Genomic DNA, 15,785 nt, shown 5'->3' with positions numbered 1-15,785 from the left:
TTTTTTTTTTTTTTTTTTTTGTCTCGAATTCGTTTTGGTAGAATGTGGGAGAATTACGGATTCGTTTTTAGGGTTCGAACTTGGAGAGCCGTCGATTTCTGGGGTTTTTTTTTTTTTATTGATTTTTCTTTCTTTTTTTTTTTTGTTTCTTTTACAGATCAATAAAAGAGGAGAGTCAGTAGAAGATAAAGTAAAGAGGCTTGATGCTGAGCTTTGCAAATACAAGGAACAGATCAAAAGGACTAGACCTGGTCCTGCTCAAGAAGCTATCAAAGCTCGTGCTATGAGAGTTCTCAAGCAAAAGAAGATGTCTGTCTTTCTTTTTCTTCTTCTTCTTCTATTAGCCTAATTATTAGTGTCTGTGTGTGTATCTGTTTTATCATCTCCTTATGTGTATTTTGCCTGTTACCATTTTTGCTTAGGTATGAAGGGCAACGTGACATGCTCTATAATCAGACTTTCAACCTTGATCAAGTTTCTTTTGCTGCTGAAGGCCTCAAAGATGCTCAACAAACTGTATGTCTCTCGATTTTATTGAACCCACTCATGTATTTCTTGATTTGAATATCGTATGATTCTTGATGTACATGATTTTTTTTTGAAACAGATGACAGCGCTTAAATCTGCTAACAAGGAGTTGAAAGGAATGATGAAAACCGTCAAGATTCAAGATATAGATGTATGTTTATTAGACTACCTTTACCTTGGTTCCTTTTTCAAGAAGCTCTCTTGTCTTTCCTTCCTTCCTAGATACTGTTTTGATTATGACACAGAATTTGCAAGATGATATGATGGACTTAATGGATGAGAGTTCTGAGATTCAAGAGACACTGGGTAGGAGCTACAATGTTCCTGATGACATTGACGAAGATGACCTCATGGGTGGTATGTTCTTGCTCTTGTGTTTTTTTTTGGACTACCCTCTCTGTCCTTCACATTTTCTTAGAAATCCACTTTTTGCTGCTTTGGATCGGTAGAAAAAAATATTGCCCTGTGTGTCCTCTTACACTTTTTGAATGGGTTTGTTGTTTCAGAGCTTGATGCTCTAGAAGCTGACATGGGAAACGAGACTGAAGCAGACGGCGTGCCTTCTTATCTCCAACCCGATAAAGAACCGGATCTTACTGATGAACTCAACTTACCTGCAGCACCAATGGGGCATACAGGAGCTCCACCTGGACGAGCTCAAGTGAGTGTCCTCTAACTTTCTTCTTTTTAATTTTATTCGCAAATATGCACATCCTCCAATGAAACACTTATCTTAGTTATTAGAGACTGAGTCTTTATTTCCACCTTTTGCATCATTACAAAAACAATGATAATGTTTTTAATTTGCATACGTTTTTTTACACAATAATAATACTCTCTGCATATTATGTGGAACTTGGATACGTATGGCTGATTTGTGATGATGTTGTGATGATGAACAGGCTGAGGATGAATGGGGATTACCGGCAGTACCACGTGCATCACTTCGGGGCTAAAATTTCGTTTTTTTCACACCTCTTTGTGTGCATAAATATTCATCTCCAGCTACTTCTATTGTGAATTCCATCTATGGTTTATTAAACGCATATATCTTCTGATATACTTGATTTCGATATCAAAATCTCTCTTTGCTTTGAAACTCTTTTTCACCATGCTCAACTTCACAGATCATTCATGTGTATTCCGTCCTAATCAAATACATATGTCTACAACAACAGCATCGCATTCTAAAGGCTATATGTTTGTGAGAAGCGTTGGTTAGGATTTAAAGCTTGTTGAATACTTGGAGAAGTTGAACGAACATGAAACATGAAGTCCTTATTTAGGGGGTTATAATAATCAAATACAGAGATTTTGTAATATTAGATTCCACATGAAGCTCCTCCAGGTCCACCATATGTGAACAAAATTGGTTTCTTTCCACCTTTTAAGCCATAACATTTATCATTGTCTAATAATTTTTCAAACTTGTATTTACCACTTTCCTGGATCTCAAAATTCGAATCCACGATTTCAAGTTCTCTGACGCGTGCCGACGCATTGTCATCTTCAGTTGGTAGATGGCCGTTAGTCCGTTACCCATTGGAGGGCTAACACCAGAAGGAGAAGCTTGAACGATTCCTCCAACTCCAATCATGTCTACACTATTACTTATAAGATCAAACAGTTCTTTTGGCCAATAACCTATTTGTTCATCTTCTGCGGTATAGTTTACATCTGCTATCCACCAATTTCCTGATTCTTTATCCTTCAATAAATATCAAAAATCGAAAATACACACTATGTTAATATTTAAGGCTAGAGAAGTATGGTACATATGTTACGTGACCTCAAGAAAAAGAAAGAAATTGTATCTATATATATTTACCTGTATGATACTAAAATATATACCCCTTTCTCCTTTGGGATCATAAGGTAAAGGTCCACTTAAAACATCAGTTTTTGACACTTGAACAAAACCACGACATATTGTATCGTAACAACCGGCTCCATTAGCTCCCCGTTATTATTTTGTCTGAATATATTAATATAAATTATGCAATTATTAACAATAACTAGATTTTAACCGCGGTACATCGCGGACATATAATTTTTATTATAATTTATATTTTATATTGTATCTATTTGTTAAAATATTGGATTTTTTTGTAAATAGAATAATAACTAAATTTTCCGATTGTTGTGCGGCTATATATTTATATTGTTTTTTAACCCGCAACACACTTCATGACCATTTGTTTGTTATATTTAGTTTGTTTTGTTTAGTGTTTGATATTCTATTTTGATTTTTAATTAATATAGCAAAAATATAAGGGATCTAAATACATAATCAGTAATTTATACGATGTGATTAAGTCACATTTTTCCTAATGATTTAATAATTTTATACAATCTTAGTTAAATCAACTTGATTTTATGTCAAATATTCTAATATTAGTATTTTAGTAGTATTGGTAAATAATTAAGCGAGGTTATAACACAAATTTAATAATATTTTATTAATTCCAACATGTCCTCCTTATAACTCATCTATTATATATATTTTAGACTTTTTTATTTTACATATTCGTAATAATTAAAATTTTTATTAAGTTTATATATGTTAATTATGATATTTGAATAAATGTCAATCAAAGTTTTTTTTACGTTAAGAATCAAAACTAACAGGTTTTAGAAAACAAAATGGGAATCAAATTGTTGTTTTCTTTGTTTTCGAATGATTCAGATATTTTCAAAATACAACAGAATGTGGTTAAATGTATGATAGTTTCCATTTCCATATTAATATGTTATTTTTTACTTGGAATGAAAAATGTAAAATATTTAGGAAACAAAATCTGGAGTAATGTTAGTTATGAAAATTTTTTAGGGGTTAATGTTGTAAATAACTTTTTAAATAAACAAAACTAAAAGGACGTAACACAAAATGTACTTAAAAAATATTAATATAGATTCACATATCAACTTCTTTTTTTGTTAAAATGGTATACCACATTCCATGTTATTAAAAACATGAAAAGTGTATATATGTGACGATAGATATACCTTCCAATACCCATAGCTCCATGCCCGTCCATCACCGAATAATTTTGGATTTACCTAGGAGTCAAATTAGTTAATTCTATTTTTATAATAGTTTAATTAAAATAAACTAAAATAATATCAACATTGAATTTACCATCCAACCAGCTTGGATAAAGTTAACTTTGTTGTTAACTCCATTGCCTACATATATGCTAGCATACGAAGCTTGGTCTTTACTAATGTTCAAATTATGCAAACTCATCCAAGCTGCCAAACCATGGTAAGGACCTTGACCTTGTGATCTTACTCCAGCAATCTCCAAAGTTTAGATTAAGAACATCTCAAACCTTCCAAATGGCCAACGGTACAGAACCAAATTTCCCCAAGTCTGACTCCTCAGTTGTCTCACTTTCTGGTTCTCATGGCTATTTTCGCAGCTATATTTGTGATCGTCTTGTCCATCACCCTCATGCTACTTCGTGGGACGTCAAAAAGCCAAAAAGCCATGGGTTGAACCAGTCTCAGCCTCCACCCTCCAGCCAATGCCATGCTTAGGTTCATATAGGCTTAGGGCTAAAAAAAATGGTTTTGTTTCGTTTTTAAAAAAAGTTAAAAATGATCTAGATGGTTACCCATCAGAAACGTAGATGATATGCATTTTTAATTGTTTATATATTTGTATTATTTTGTGACTATGACAAAATCATCTACATATATAAAAATTATCTGATTGCTTGATACATTGAGTATAGTTTACATTAAATTTTATATAAATATAAATTGTAGATGTGATTGTTTATATATGACAGCAAATTAGTCATTTTTTGGTTCTTTGAAATAATGAATAAATATTAACAAAAACTAAGCAAAACATATACAAAATATAAACAAAACATAAGTAAAATATTTTTATGTATGTGTTTTATAATGTATTAGATGTTTGAAAGTAAAAATGAAAAACTACATGAAAGTTGAAAATTTGCAACCACACTAACAAAATGCTAATGTGACAATAAAAAATAGATGGCATAATATTTGAGGGTCTATTTTATGTGTTATTACACATTAGCATTTTGTTAGTTAATTAATATTATCTTTTCATATAAATTTTTAATACAATTTCTGAACTTTTGTAGTTTTTCATTTTCCTTTAAGCATTTAATAAATTATATAATACTTTAATAATGCAAATAAAAGATTGTGAAATATGAAATAAGAAGAATTAATAACAAACAAAATATTATAGATTTTTAAAATAAATAGCGTAAACACATTTTCAAACTAAATACATAAGCTAACTTAAAAAGATATATGTGGCCTTACATTTTTTATATTATGTGGCCTTGGGCAAATGCCCTTTTCAATATACATGAGGCATGGCACTGCGGCTCCAGCTTGCCGTTTTGGCGTAGTAAGCCTTACCAATATATGTCTTGATATATTATTGAAAGCTACCATGTGTCTAATAAGTCTTTTAAATTTGATGAAGCGTCTACTATGTGTACGAACAGTTGCGTGATGTTGTCAAGTATGTGATGAGAAATATAATGGGCTACCATCAGAACAAAGTTTTTGGTGTCAAAACTCTGTTTCACTGCAATGTAAAATATTTGTTAGCAAAAATATCATAAATCTTCTATTGTAATACAGTTTGCTGAAGCTATGATGTGTAATGTATGAGAGTTTGTATGATCTATAAGTGCTGAATGCTGATAGTGGCTTATTATCAAAAAAGTGTATGCTTTCTTTCCAAAGTCCTGATCAGAAGATCATAGTCAACGTTTAACACTGAAACAATTTCATCAAGTATAACCTAACCAACTCTGGTCCAAGGACCTGACAATAAAAGAGAATCCTTCAACAGAGATTCTCAAGCTTTTCAATACTGTAACGAATAGGTGATCAATCGTTGTCATGTTATCTGGAAACCCGTATAGGTATTAGCCTAAATGACATGACGGCCTACTGTCCAGAACCTTAGATAATGACAGTTTCAACGACGTAAAATTTGAAAAAATGTCCCTTTTCCCGAACCATTATTCCCATGAATCTATGTATTTATTAGCAAAATAAGAAACTTTAGAAAAGAAACACGCCTCTTTGTTTGTCGTCCTTTTACATATGCAGTGTGCCAGAAAAATAAAAATACAAATACGTTTTTCCACAGTGAGCTACGACATTGGAAGTCAGAACCGTTAAAATGTCTTCACTAGAACCTTCAACATCAGAACATTTTAGCTAAAACAAAGAGTTTCGATCAATATAGTGGGATACTTTATACTCCTAAATCATATTTATACAAATCGACAAAGATTTGTCCTTTTTTCAAACAGAGAACTGTTAACTCCTGAATTCCTTTAAAGCTACTTATTCTTGTGGAGGGTTTTGTCTTTCAGTTGAGATTGAGCTTGGTTAGATCTAGCAAGTTCCAGTCCAAGTGGGACGAAGCTGTCCTTGGAGCTACATTTGAACCAGCAGAAAATGATCTGACCAGCCTGTTATTGTTGTTATTGCTCCCTAAGTATCCCGGTCCAGATTTCAATCTCTGAGCTTCCTTATTCAGTAACTGATACTCACCTACAGAAAAATTTGATACAATCAGTAGAATGATCTCAAGCTGTGATCCAGAATCCTTGAATATGTGCATGTTTTTATTTACCTTCCCTTATGAGCTTGTCCTGCTTTAGTATCGCCATCTGCTGCTTCAACTGGCTATTCTCCAGCGACAGCGTTGCGCGTGTCTGAAGAAGTGAAGCCACTCTCACTGATAAATCAGCTTCCACTGTCTGCAGAACGAGATTGCTATTAGTTTACTACCATATTCAGTGTGCTAGGTGTCTGCATTATGTTTTACGGCTGTGCATCTAAACAATGTTGTAACACCAACAACTCCGATCATTCGCCACAGAGATCTACCATACAGCATTGTAGTTTGTACATTGATCCATAACCAATACAGTGGAGACTAGAACCAATTAGTTTTAAGAAAGCACACAAACTTTAATGGAATCTATACCTGCAACATGGCTACCGTCCTCTCAAGTTCAGCAATGTACTGGAGCTTACGAACTCTTGAACGCTGTCCCGGGTTCCTGGCAGAGCAAAGGTTGAGAAATGAAGAACAAATCAACAACATATGACACAACAAGATAATGAACAGGTACCAAACTGGACATTCTAAGACATTCTCGTGGACACACACACATATATCATGCACATTTGCCAATAATCATAACAAACCCCATCATCAAAGCCAGGCGTAAACCAGAGATATGGAAGTTCCCATTCATTTCTTCGTCTCACTAACAACCTAGAACTAGATACAGAGGTCCCATACCACACAAGAGCTCATGGACTAAACTTGAAACATGAATATTAGTAACATAACGGATACAGAATACTCTTAAGGAACCAAAGCTTGTCAATTTCTCTACAATAAAGTCATGATTTTAGATGATACTTTGCTTTAAGGGGATTAATGCTCTCTCACCTTTTTGCATTTGGTAAGCCCATTGAACCACAAGCATTGTCACCAACAGGTGAAAAATCTATCCCTTTCACCGTATCATCCAAGTTCTGAGAAGGTTTCTGAGAACCATAATCCGAAAAGGCCGAGGCAATAGGGTTGTTAGAGAAGCTTGAGTTGCTCCTAGCTCTTGGCGAGTTGGGACCATATACACAAGCAGACTCTAACTCCCCACAAGCTTCAGAAGTCAAACTTTCTTCATCTTCACTCTGGTTAAAACCAGAAAAGTTAGCTGAGATGTCTCCCAAAAGGACAACAGAGTCGCTAGCAGAGCGGCGCAGGGGACCTCCACCACCTCCAGTGAGCATCATCCCATCAGTTTTCTCAGAGAGCAACTCATCAAGCCAAGCAGGTTGATCCTCAAGCCTGGAATCTTGAGTAGAAGACTTGTATTGACCAATGTATGATTCAAGAGGTGAGGAAGAAGAGTAAAACGTATCTGCAACCGGATTCAAAGACAGCTTCTTTGGAATCGGGCACCGAGGAGGAAGCTGAGCAGGCCTTGACATGATTCAGAAACTCCTATAAAAAAAAAACAAAAAGCAACAATTCAAAAACCCTTATTAGAGAATAGTAGTAAACAAGCTGCTCCAATTAACATCATCAACCAAAAGAAGCTCTCTAAGCAATAGAAAACTTTCAGCTATACCAAATTTTAAAGCTTTTCGATTAGTCTCAGCTATCAAACAGAAACCTCAATCCCAGAAAAAGAAGAAGGAAAAAAACAAACTTTAATTAGTAAAAAAAAAAATACAAAATTTGTGAAAATCCGACAAGCATTCTTGTTCTAACCCCACACGACAAAACAGTGAAAGGAACAAAAACAAAAACACAAATTTTAAGGAGAAGAAGAAAGAAGAACGAATCAATGAAACAGTTACCCAAAACCCATTACAAAAACGACATTGAAATCAGAGAAAGAACAAAAAAAAAGAAAAAAAACCCTCAAAATCTAGAGTGTTGGTTCTTTGAATCGAATAATTATTAAGAGTCAGTCATAAGGAATCAAAACAGAAACCCAAAAGTATTAAACTTTTCAATCGTCGTCGAGAGTTTTATTCTATTATTTTACCTTGACGAAAAACCAATATAAACGCGGCGAAGATAAAAAAGAGTGACAGACAGAGACGACGAGGAGGAGGAGGAGGAGGAGGAGCAATGCGGAGTAAAAGAGTGCGAAACGAGAATGTAGGACAAGTTAAGGGTAAAGCTCCCAAGTTGCAACCAAAAAATAAGAAAAGGGGAAAAAAAAAAAAGAGAGGAGAATTTATTCGTTTGCCTTTATTTAATTTGATCTCACAGCTGAGCTGAGAGCCCTCTCCTGCGTATGTTATTAGGACTAATGAATTAATGTATAAAACTACTACGCAGTCACAATTGAAAGAGGCGTACGTGTACGGACGCGGACGGCTCTTTTGGGCCCTTTTGTGGGTTTTTAGTTCCTTGGTTCGGTCAAGTAAACCTGACCCATCATCTCCCATCCGTACCCTTTAAAAAAAAAAAAAAATTGTTCTGTTTTGTGTGTTTCACATTGATTATTACGACGATATTGGATTTTTTCTTTCTTTTTTTGACATTTATTAGTCAAGAACGTTCGGTAAGAATCAATGAGTCAAAGAAGATTGAGCGTCTTGTTTATATCATCAATATAGATAGATAGATTGAGAGGTGTTGTAGTCGATCTCATTCCCTTGTAAAAATTAGATCATCTCTCAACTTGGTGTTTTTAAGTCTATATGAATATATGTCAGTCAAACACATTAATTTCAAAATTGTTATGGTTCAATTCATTATTATTATTTTTATTTTTTTTGGGATGAATAATGACGATCCGAAAACATTAAAATTACTCAAAAGAGGTCCTTTTTTTTTTTTTTGGCCTTTTTCCAATATCGGGTCAAAAGATTTTAAGTTTTAAACTAGTAGACTTGACCAAAAAAAACAGCTGTGACGTGTGTGTGTGTGTGTGTTCGAAACCGAAAGAGAAACAAAAACAGCTGTGCTGCAAATATACAGTAATAAGATTCCAGCAGCACTCGTTTGGTTTACGCAAAGTTTGAGATCTTTTATGTGTGATCTCATTTCTCTAACAGAGTCAGATTAACAATAACAGTCAACTAGGGTGGGTGGTGTACAAATGAAAATGAAAGTAATGATGCAGACGAAAAAGAAGAGAAGTCGTCACCTTATAATAGTTAACGTATACTTTTTTTTATCCTAGATACGAAATATATCCCAATTATTATTATTCTTTGATCTTTGCTTGGAATCTACAAAGTTGCACATTCATTCAACCCACACGTGTGTGTGTGTGTGTGTTTGACTGTTTGTACAGAAATTAAATAGCACCAGACCAGTCACATTTTTCTCAACATTGTAATTATAATGATTTATTTAAAAAAATAGTTGAAATTTTTTTTAACCAATATTTTTTTTAAAAAACCTGGTAAAATAGTAGTTAGAGAAATGTTTTGAAAAAGTGACACCTTTACCAATTCATATATATATTTGCACAATCCAATCGAGTTGAAAACAATATAATCGCAGAAAGATTTGAAAATCGAACTTTGGCCTAGACAAACATGTAGTACAGTTTGGTGCAATCCAAACGATTATAAACACAACTCATAACTCTCCTAATCAAATTTATATCCAAATACTTAAGTTTATATTCTGATAATACCTAAATCAGGGACCACGTGTTTGATTTATCTCCGTAGGAATAATAATAAATCAAACGGTTTGAAAAGAAAAGATTAAAAAGATTAAAAAAAAAGTACATGGAGAAGATTGTGCCACGTGGAAGGCTAACAACTAAACCACGGTTTCATCTCTCAGTTTCCGCTCCTTCCTTCACTCACTCAGCGCTTCAATTTCGTTTTGCATTTGTTCATCTCTCTCTCTCTCTCTCTCTCGATCGTCTCTTTCCAGGAAAAATCTCTGCAGCAAAAATATCCATGGAGAAACAACAGCAGAACCCGAATCCAGGTTCGTTTTTTCTTGTACGATCTGATTTATTTTGATGGTTTGTGTTGACAGTGTTGTGGATGATGATGAGGAAGCCTCTTCATCTTCTTCTTCGATTTTTTTTTAGTGATGATGATGATGATCCTTGTTTTTTTTTTCCGGTTATAGATAAATCTGAAGCGGTTGCGGATCCGGCATGGGAATGCGAAGGCAAAGGAGCTTGTGAGTTGAACGCGAATAGGCGATTCGCTGATAAGATCATGCCTCATCTTCTCAACTTGTGAGTCATCATCATCATCATCTCCATTTAGGCTTAGATTTCAAAATTTTGGTTTTCTTTTGTTTCAGTTTAGGATTATTAATTTAACTGGATATGTTTTGTTCATTTCGATGTATCATGTTTCATAAGCTTGTTGTTATCAATGTGGTTGTAAGTAATTGTCTAGCAAAAGAGATCAAGTTGGTGTAATTTGAGTGCTTGTTTACTCTTAGTTTTGTTCCTTGCTTCTCAAGCTTCGTAATTGATTTTAAGGGTATATCAGAAGTTTGTTGTTGTTCATATCACACTGTATAAAATTTTGAGTTTGTAGATTCTGCTTATGAGGGTTCTGATTATTTGATTCGAGTTTTTATTTTGATTTAAGGTACGGTTCTTGCGCTAAAGCCAATGACTTTGACATGTATGCACCAAATGCTTCGTTTGAAGACCCTTTAACGCATGCCCAGGGGTATGTAATCTGTCCAACTATGTATTCTTTCTTGCTTACAAATTGCAGAGAGATCATCTCTTTTTTTCCCCTCACTTTGATATTTCAGTTTTTTTTTTAACCCTTGGCTTTTTTCAGAGTGAAGCAAATCAAATCAGCATTTTATTCACTCCCTAAGGTTTATTATGGCAAACTCTCGTTCCCTCACTTCATTGTTAACTACTATGATGATTGAGAACTATCTCCTTGCAAAGTATCAATCTCACATCATATTTTTCCTTACAGGTGTTTGGCGAGTCGAAGATAGTTGAATACCATATTCAAGAAAGTGAAATCGCTCCGGGAAAGAAAGAGGTTAGACTCCTCTGTTCTTTTCCACTATACCATGATCTTTATAGTTCCTTTTTTAATTATCTAAACTAAAAGAAAGACACATTGTTAACACAGATACTTATTGACAACAAACAACAATACAAAATCATGGGAAGGAACATAGATATGATCTCTCTCATTAAACTCTATGTCGAGAACGGGAAGATTGTGCGACATGAAGACTGGTAAGATAACCTGCTTTCTCAAAACCGCTAATTTTTCATAGCTTATCTTGTTGTATCAGAGTTCATTGCCTAAACTTGTTGGTGAATATAATGTATAAAGGTGGGACAAGAAACCTCTGAGGAACAGAGACACGGTTAGCTTCCCGTTAGTAGGACGGGCAATGGAGATGGGTCGAAGAGGCTTGATGCTAGCTACTCATGCCATGATGGGTTTTGGTAAAGATCCTGACTCACATTGAATAAAGGAAATACAAACACATCATCATATATCGTAGTGCCTTGAATCTGAGGAACTCCTTCAATCAGTTTGGTTTTTGTGATACTTGTAACATGTTAATGGTTTGGTATGGTCAATAACGAATTATGGATGGAAAGACTTTGCAGTTGCGCCAACCTGAACCATACTGATTTTGGTGATATAGCCTTTGGTCTGTTTTCTTCTAAATCAAAATAAACCGACGTGGGGCCGAATCGAAGAACCTTCCTCAAATGGGCCTTTACTGTCAAAATCTAAAGTGTCCAGTTTCTTTTTTGTTTTTTTGTCTCGTCCTTGACGTAATGTGTAATGTTAGATTTTGTGTGTACTATATAGTTTTTCTACACTTTGAAAAGAAAAAGAAAAAGAAAAAGAAAAAGAAAAAAAAATGCAAATTTTATAATTCGTATAGATGGAGACATATCTGAGGACCAGCCTGCCAGCCTTATGTATACGTATTTCTTAGATGTGTAATTGAGAAATACATATAAGATGATACATACATAAATAATGTAAAGAAAGAAAAACGAAAAAATATTAAGCGTCGTCGTCTAGGTTGGTCCCAAAATTAAATGTAGAGCAATAAATGAAGAGAGATAAGAGAGAAGTAGGTCTATGATGTTTTGGGATTCACAGGGTCTGTGTGTGTATGTGGTGTGACCACTGACCACACCACCATCGCTCATCTCATGTGTTACTCAACTCACTTCACAATACAAAAATACAAATTACAAATCTCATTTTGTTTGTTAACATTTCAATATTCAAACGTTGCTATGGACCAACATTCTCTTTTTAATGCACCCTCGTATTTGCAATATCTTTATCTTTTTTTATACAACAACAAAAAAAAAATTGAAATTGAAATCTCATAAGTCACAGCAATAAAGTGGATCTATTGCTACATACACATAATATTGGGCCGTCTATGGCTGCGGTTTGTGACTAATATAATTAACTTGCTCGGCAAGTCTTGTATAGGTTTCTTAGAGATTGAGTCGTGTATATAAACATTGTAACGCCGTTAGATAAATGAACGCACACACATATTCTCTTAATTCTACATGGTATCAGAGCAAAATCCTGAAACCTAAATCTTTCGTTTCTCAATTTCTTTTTGTTTTCGATCAGTTGATCTTCTCTTTTCTCTTTCGTTTTTTTTTTGTTTGATCGGTTGATCACTGTTTTTTTTCTCTCTTTCACGTCTCGTGTGGAGATCTCTTTGTTTTGTTATCGTTGTTTGGTGTCTCCGTTTTTTAACTCCAACGTTATTGTGACAACCCGTCTTGCAGACCCCACTAGCCCACCGTTAACCGCCCCAACGGACCGTCCGTGGACCTCGCTAGCCTACCGCTAGCCGCCCAAACGGACTCCAAGCTGGCCCTGCAGGGCATCGATCCTAACCCCTCACTATGGATGGAACTATTCATCCAAATCCACCAGTAGGTTATTAGTGCGCCAAGCGTTCCTCGAACTCTGGTCCCCACCCTTTAACAACCTTCCCACAGAACATCTGTCACCAATTGAACCGATGGCTAGACAAGGGACACAATCTGTTACGCAAACCGGAGCTCTCGCCGCCATCGGTTCAACCGGAGGAGAAAACACGGTGATGGCTTCGTACTCTACGTCTTCAACGGACAACCCTGGCGCTATGATTTCAGTTGTTACGTTAACCGGTGACAACTACAATGAATAGGCTTCGGAGATACTCAATGCTCTTCGTGCAAAGAAGAAGACTGGTTTTATTGATGGTTCCTTCAAGAGACCCAAAGCAGATAGCTCCGATTTAGAATCATGGACTTCGGTTAATTCCATGGTTGTTGGGTGGTTGCGCACATCAATCACACCTCGTGTACGCTCCACAGTTTTGTATCACACTAGTGCTCGTGATCTTTGGGAGAATTTGCGCAAACGGTTCTTGGTTGGGAACAAAGTTCGTGTTAATCATCTCCATTCTCAAATCGCTCTTTGTCGCCAGGAGGGACAATCCGTTATTGATTACTACAGGAAGCATGCCGCTTTGTGGGATGAGCTATATACTTACAAACCTCTTCAGGTGTGTTCTTGTGAAGGTTGTACTTGTGGTGTCTACACAACGATTGCCACAGAGAGAGAAGAGGAGAAGGTGAATCAGTTTGTCATGGGTCTTGAAGAAACCATGTTTGCGAATGTGATTCATTCGATTATTGATGCTGATTCTTCTCCAGCTTTGGATCAAGCTTACTCACGAATCATCCATGAAGAACAAAGGATCTTGGCGGCTCGGTCTCGTGAACAACATCAGGATGCTGTTGGCTTTGTTGCTCGACGTGACTCTCTTTCTTCTGCCCCGATTAGTGGGGATCAACGTGTGGAATTTTCAGGTCGGGAGCGTAGTTTGCTCTGTTCTCATTGTGGTCGCACTTGCCATGAAAAGGCGTTTTGTTGGCAGTTGGTTGGATATCCGGAATGGTAAACTGAACGCAACGTTCGGAACAATGGTCGAGGTTCTGCTGCTGGTCGCGGTCGTGGCAGAAGAGTTGGTCGTGGACGTGGTCAAGCTGTTGTTGTATATACTACCAGTCCTAACGTCACTATCTCTGATTTTTCTCCTGAACATTGGAAAGCTCTTTCCTTGGTTGCTCTTGAAAAGATGAAAAGCAATCCCGATAAGCTCTCTGGTAAAATTCCTGGCGATGTGATCATAGATACAAGAGCCTCTCATCACATGACAAGAAATATTTCTCTTCTTATTGATTTGGTTGACACACCATCTTGCTTGGTTGGGTTTGCTGATGGTAGTGTTACGTTTCCAAATCGTAAAGGCACTCTCCATCTCACGGATAGTGTATCCTTTTTGGATGTTCTTTACGTCCCCAATTTAAACTGTTCTTTAATATCGGTTTCCAAGATTCTCAAGCAAATGAAGAATTGTTTGACATTATTTACCGTTACTCTTTGTGTTTTACAGGACCGTTTCATGAGGACCCTGATTGGAGCTGGTGAAGAACATGATGGGGTCTACTATTTAACGGATGTGCCAACTACTAATGTGACTCGTGTTGCGGCTTCGGTTGATCAGACGTTGTGGCATTAGCGGTTGGGCATCCGACGTTTTCTGTTCTTTCTTCATTACCCATTTTCTCTGGTGTTTCAAAATGTGCTAGTCCTAGTCCTTGTGACGTTTGTTATCTGGCTAAGCAAACTCGTGATGTTTTTTATGATAGTGTCAATAAGACAACAGAGTGTTTTGAATTAATCCATGTTGATGTTTGGGGACCATACCGTGTTGATTCATCTTGTGGAACCGTTTATTTTTTAACGATAGTTGATGATTTTTCCCGATCTGTGTGGACGCATCTTCTTATTGCCAAGTCTGAAGTACGACGGTGCTAGAAAATTTTTGTGCTTATTCTGAACGTCAGTTTGATAAGAAAGTCAAGATGGTGCGAAGTGATAACGGTACCGAGTTTATTTGTTTGGGAAAGTTTTTTGCAAGCAAAGGGATTCTACACCAGACCTCTTGCGTTGGTACACCTCAACAGAATGGTCATGTTGAGCGTAAACACCGTCACATTCTTAACGTTGCTTGATCTCTGTTATTTCAAGCTGGTTTGCCGGTTTTTTTTCTGGGGAAAGGCTGTTCTTACTGCTGCATATGTGATTAATCGCACTCCTTCCAAGTTACATAAGGGACGATCACCCTATGAGGTTTTAACCGGTGTCAAACCACACTATGACCAGCTGCGTGTATTTGGTTCTTCTTGCTATACACATTTGCCCGCTCAGGATAATGACAAGTTTGGCTCACGGAGTCGCCAGTGTATATTCGTTGGTTACCCTTTTGGCAAGAAAGGTTGGCGGGTTTATGACTTGACAACTAATGAATTTTTGGTTTCTCGAGATGTGGTGTTTCACGAGAACGTGTTTCCATATTTACAAAAGCCTGATGTGTCTTCGTCTCTCACGGAACCACCGGTTCTAACCGATGGTGATTGGGAATTCCAACCCGGTTCCGGTTACAGGGGGAGTATTAGTTCAGTGACTTCAGACTCTGCTCCTCCGACTACTACTCCTACGGTTATTCACGAACCTGAGGAAGTTTCTTCCTCTAATGAATCTTCTACTATAAACCCGCGGCCCTCCGACGATGTCGTTGTCTGTCATGATGATGTTGCTGTTGTTCGAGACTCTACTACACATGTTGTTGTTGACGCTGATCCATCAACTATCGTTGTTGGTACTTCTCCCGATGAGAATGATGATTTAGGCAAAGG

At 36.3% G+C, this 15,785-nt stretch overlaps 3 protein-coding genes and 1 pseudogene across 3 annotated transcripts in view; 2 read left to right on the top strand and 2 right to left on the bottom strand.

Annotated features, from left to right (window-relative positions):
- The window catches only part of LOC104734490 (charged multivesicular body protein 5), a 1,726-nt gene extending 96 nt beyond the window's left edge, over nt 1–1,630 (top strand). Inside the window, exons 2-7 of the mRNA XM_010454084.2 lie at nt 158–309; nt 423–516; nt 608–679; nt 774–885; nt 1,035–1,189; nt 1,431–1,630. Coding sequence (XP_010452386.1) covers nt 158–309; nt 423–516; nt 608–679; nt 774–885; nt 1,035–1,189; nt 1,431–1,484 — 639 coding nt within the window. The 3' untranslated portion in view covers nt 1,485–1,630. The remainder of the gene's footprint in view (nt 1–157; nt 310–422; nt 517–607; nt 680–773; nt 886–1,034; nt 1,190–1,430) is intronic.
- LOC104737840 lies at nt 1,851–4,062 on the bottom strand (annotated as a pseudogene).
- LOC104734489 (basic leucine zipper 2-like) lies at nt 5,698–8,351 on the bottom strand. Its single transcript, XM_010454083.2, has 5 exons — nt 8,112–8,351; nt 7,004–7,561; nt 6,530–6,605; nt 6,173–6,299; nt 5,698–6,090 (listed from the first exon to the last, which is right to left on the bottom strand). The coding sequence occupies exons 2-5, from the start codon at nt 7,546–7,548 to the stop codon at nt 5,906–5,908; spliced, it is 933 nt and encodes a 310-aa protein (XP_010452385.1). The 5' UTR covers nt 7,549–7,561; nt 8,112–8,351; the 3' UTR covers nt 5,698–5,905.
- LOC104734488 lies at nt 9,882–11,857 on the top strand. Its single transcript, XM_010454082.2, has 7 exons — nt 9,882–10,027; nt 10,175–10,286; nt 10,651–10,734; nt 10,852–10,891; nt 10,999–11,067; nt 11,161–11,270; nt 11,371–11,857. Exons 1-7 carry the CDS (start codon nt 9,997–9,999, stop codon nt 11,507–11,509), a joined length of 585 nt encoding a protein of 194 aa, XP_010452384.1. The 5' UTR covers nt 9,882–9,996; the 3' UTR covers nt 11,510–11,857.

The sequence above is a fragment of the Camelina sativa genome, chromosome 13 (genome assembly GCF_000633955.1).
Source record: "Camelina sativa cultivar DH55 chromosome 13, Cs, whole genome shotgun sequence".
NCBI lineage: Eukaryota > Viridiplantae > Streptophyta > Magnoliopsida > Brassicales > Brassicaceae > Camelina > Camelina sativa.
Note: the sequence above shows the minus strand (reverse complement) of the source record. Positions and strands in the feature narration are given on the sequence as shown.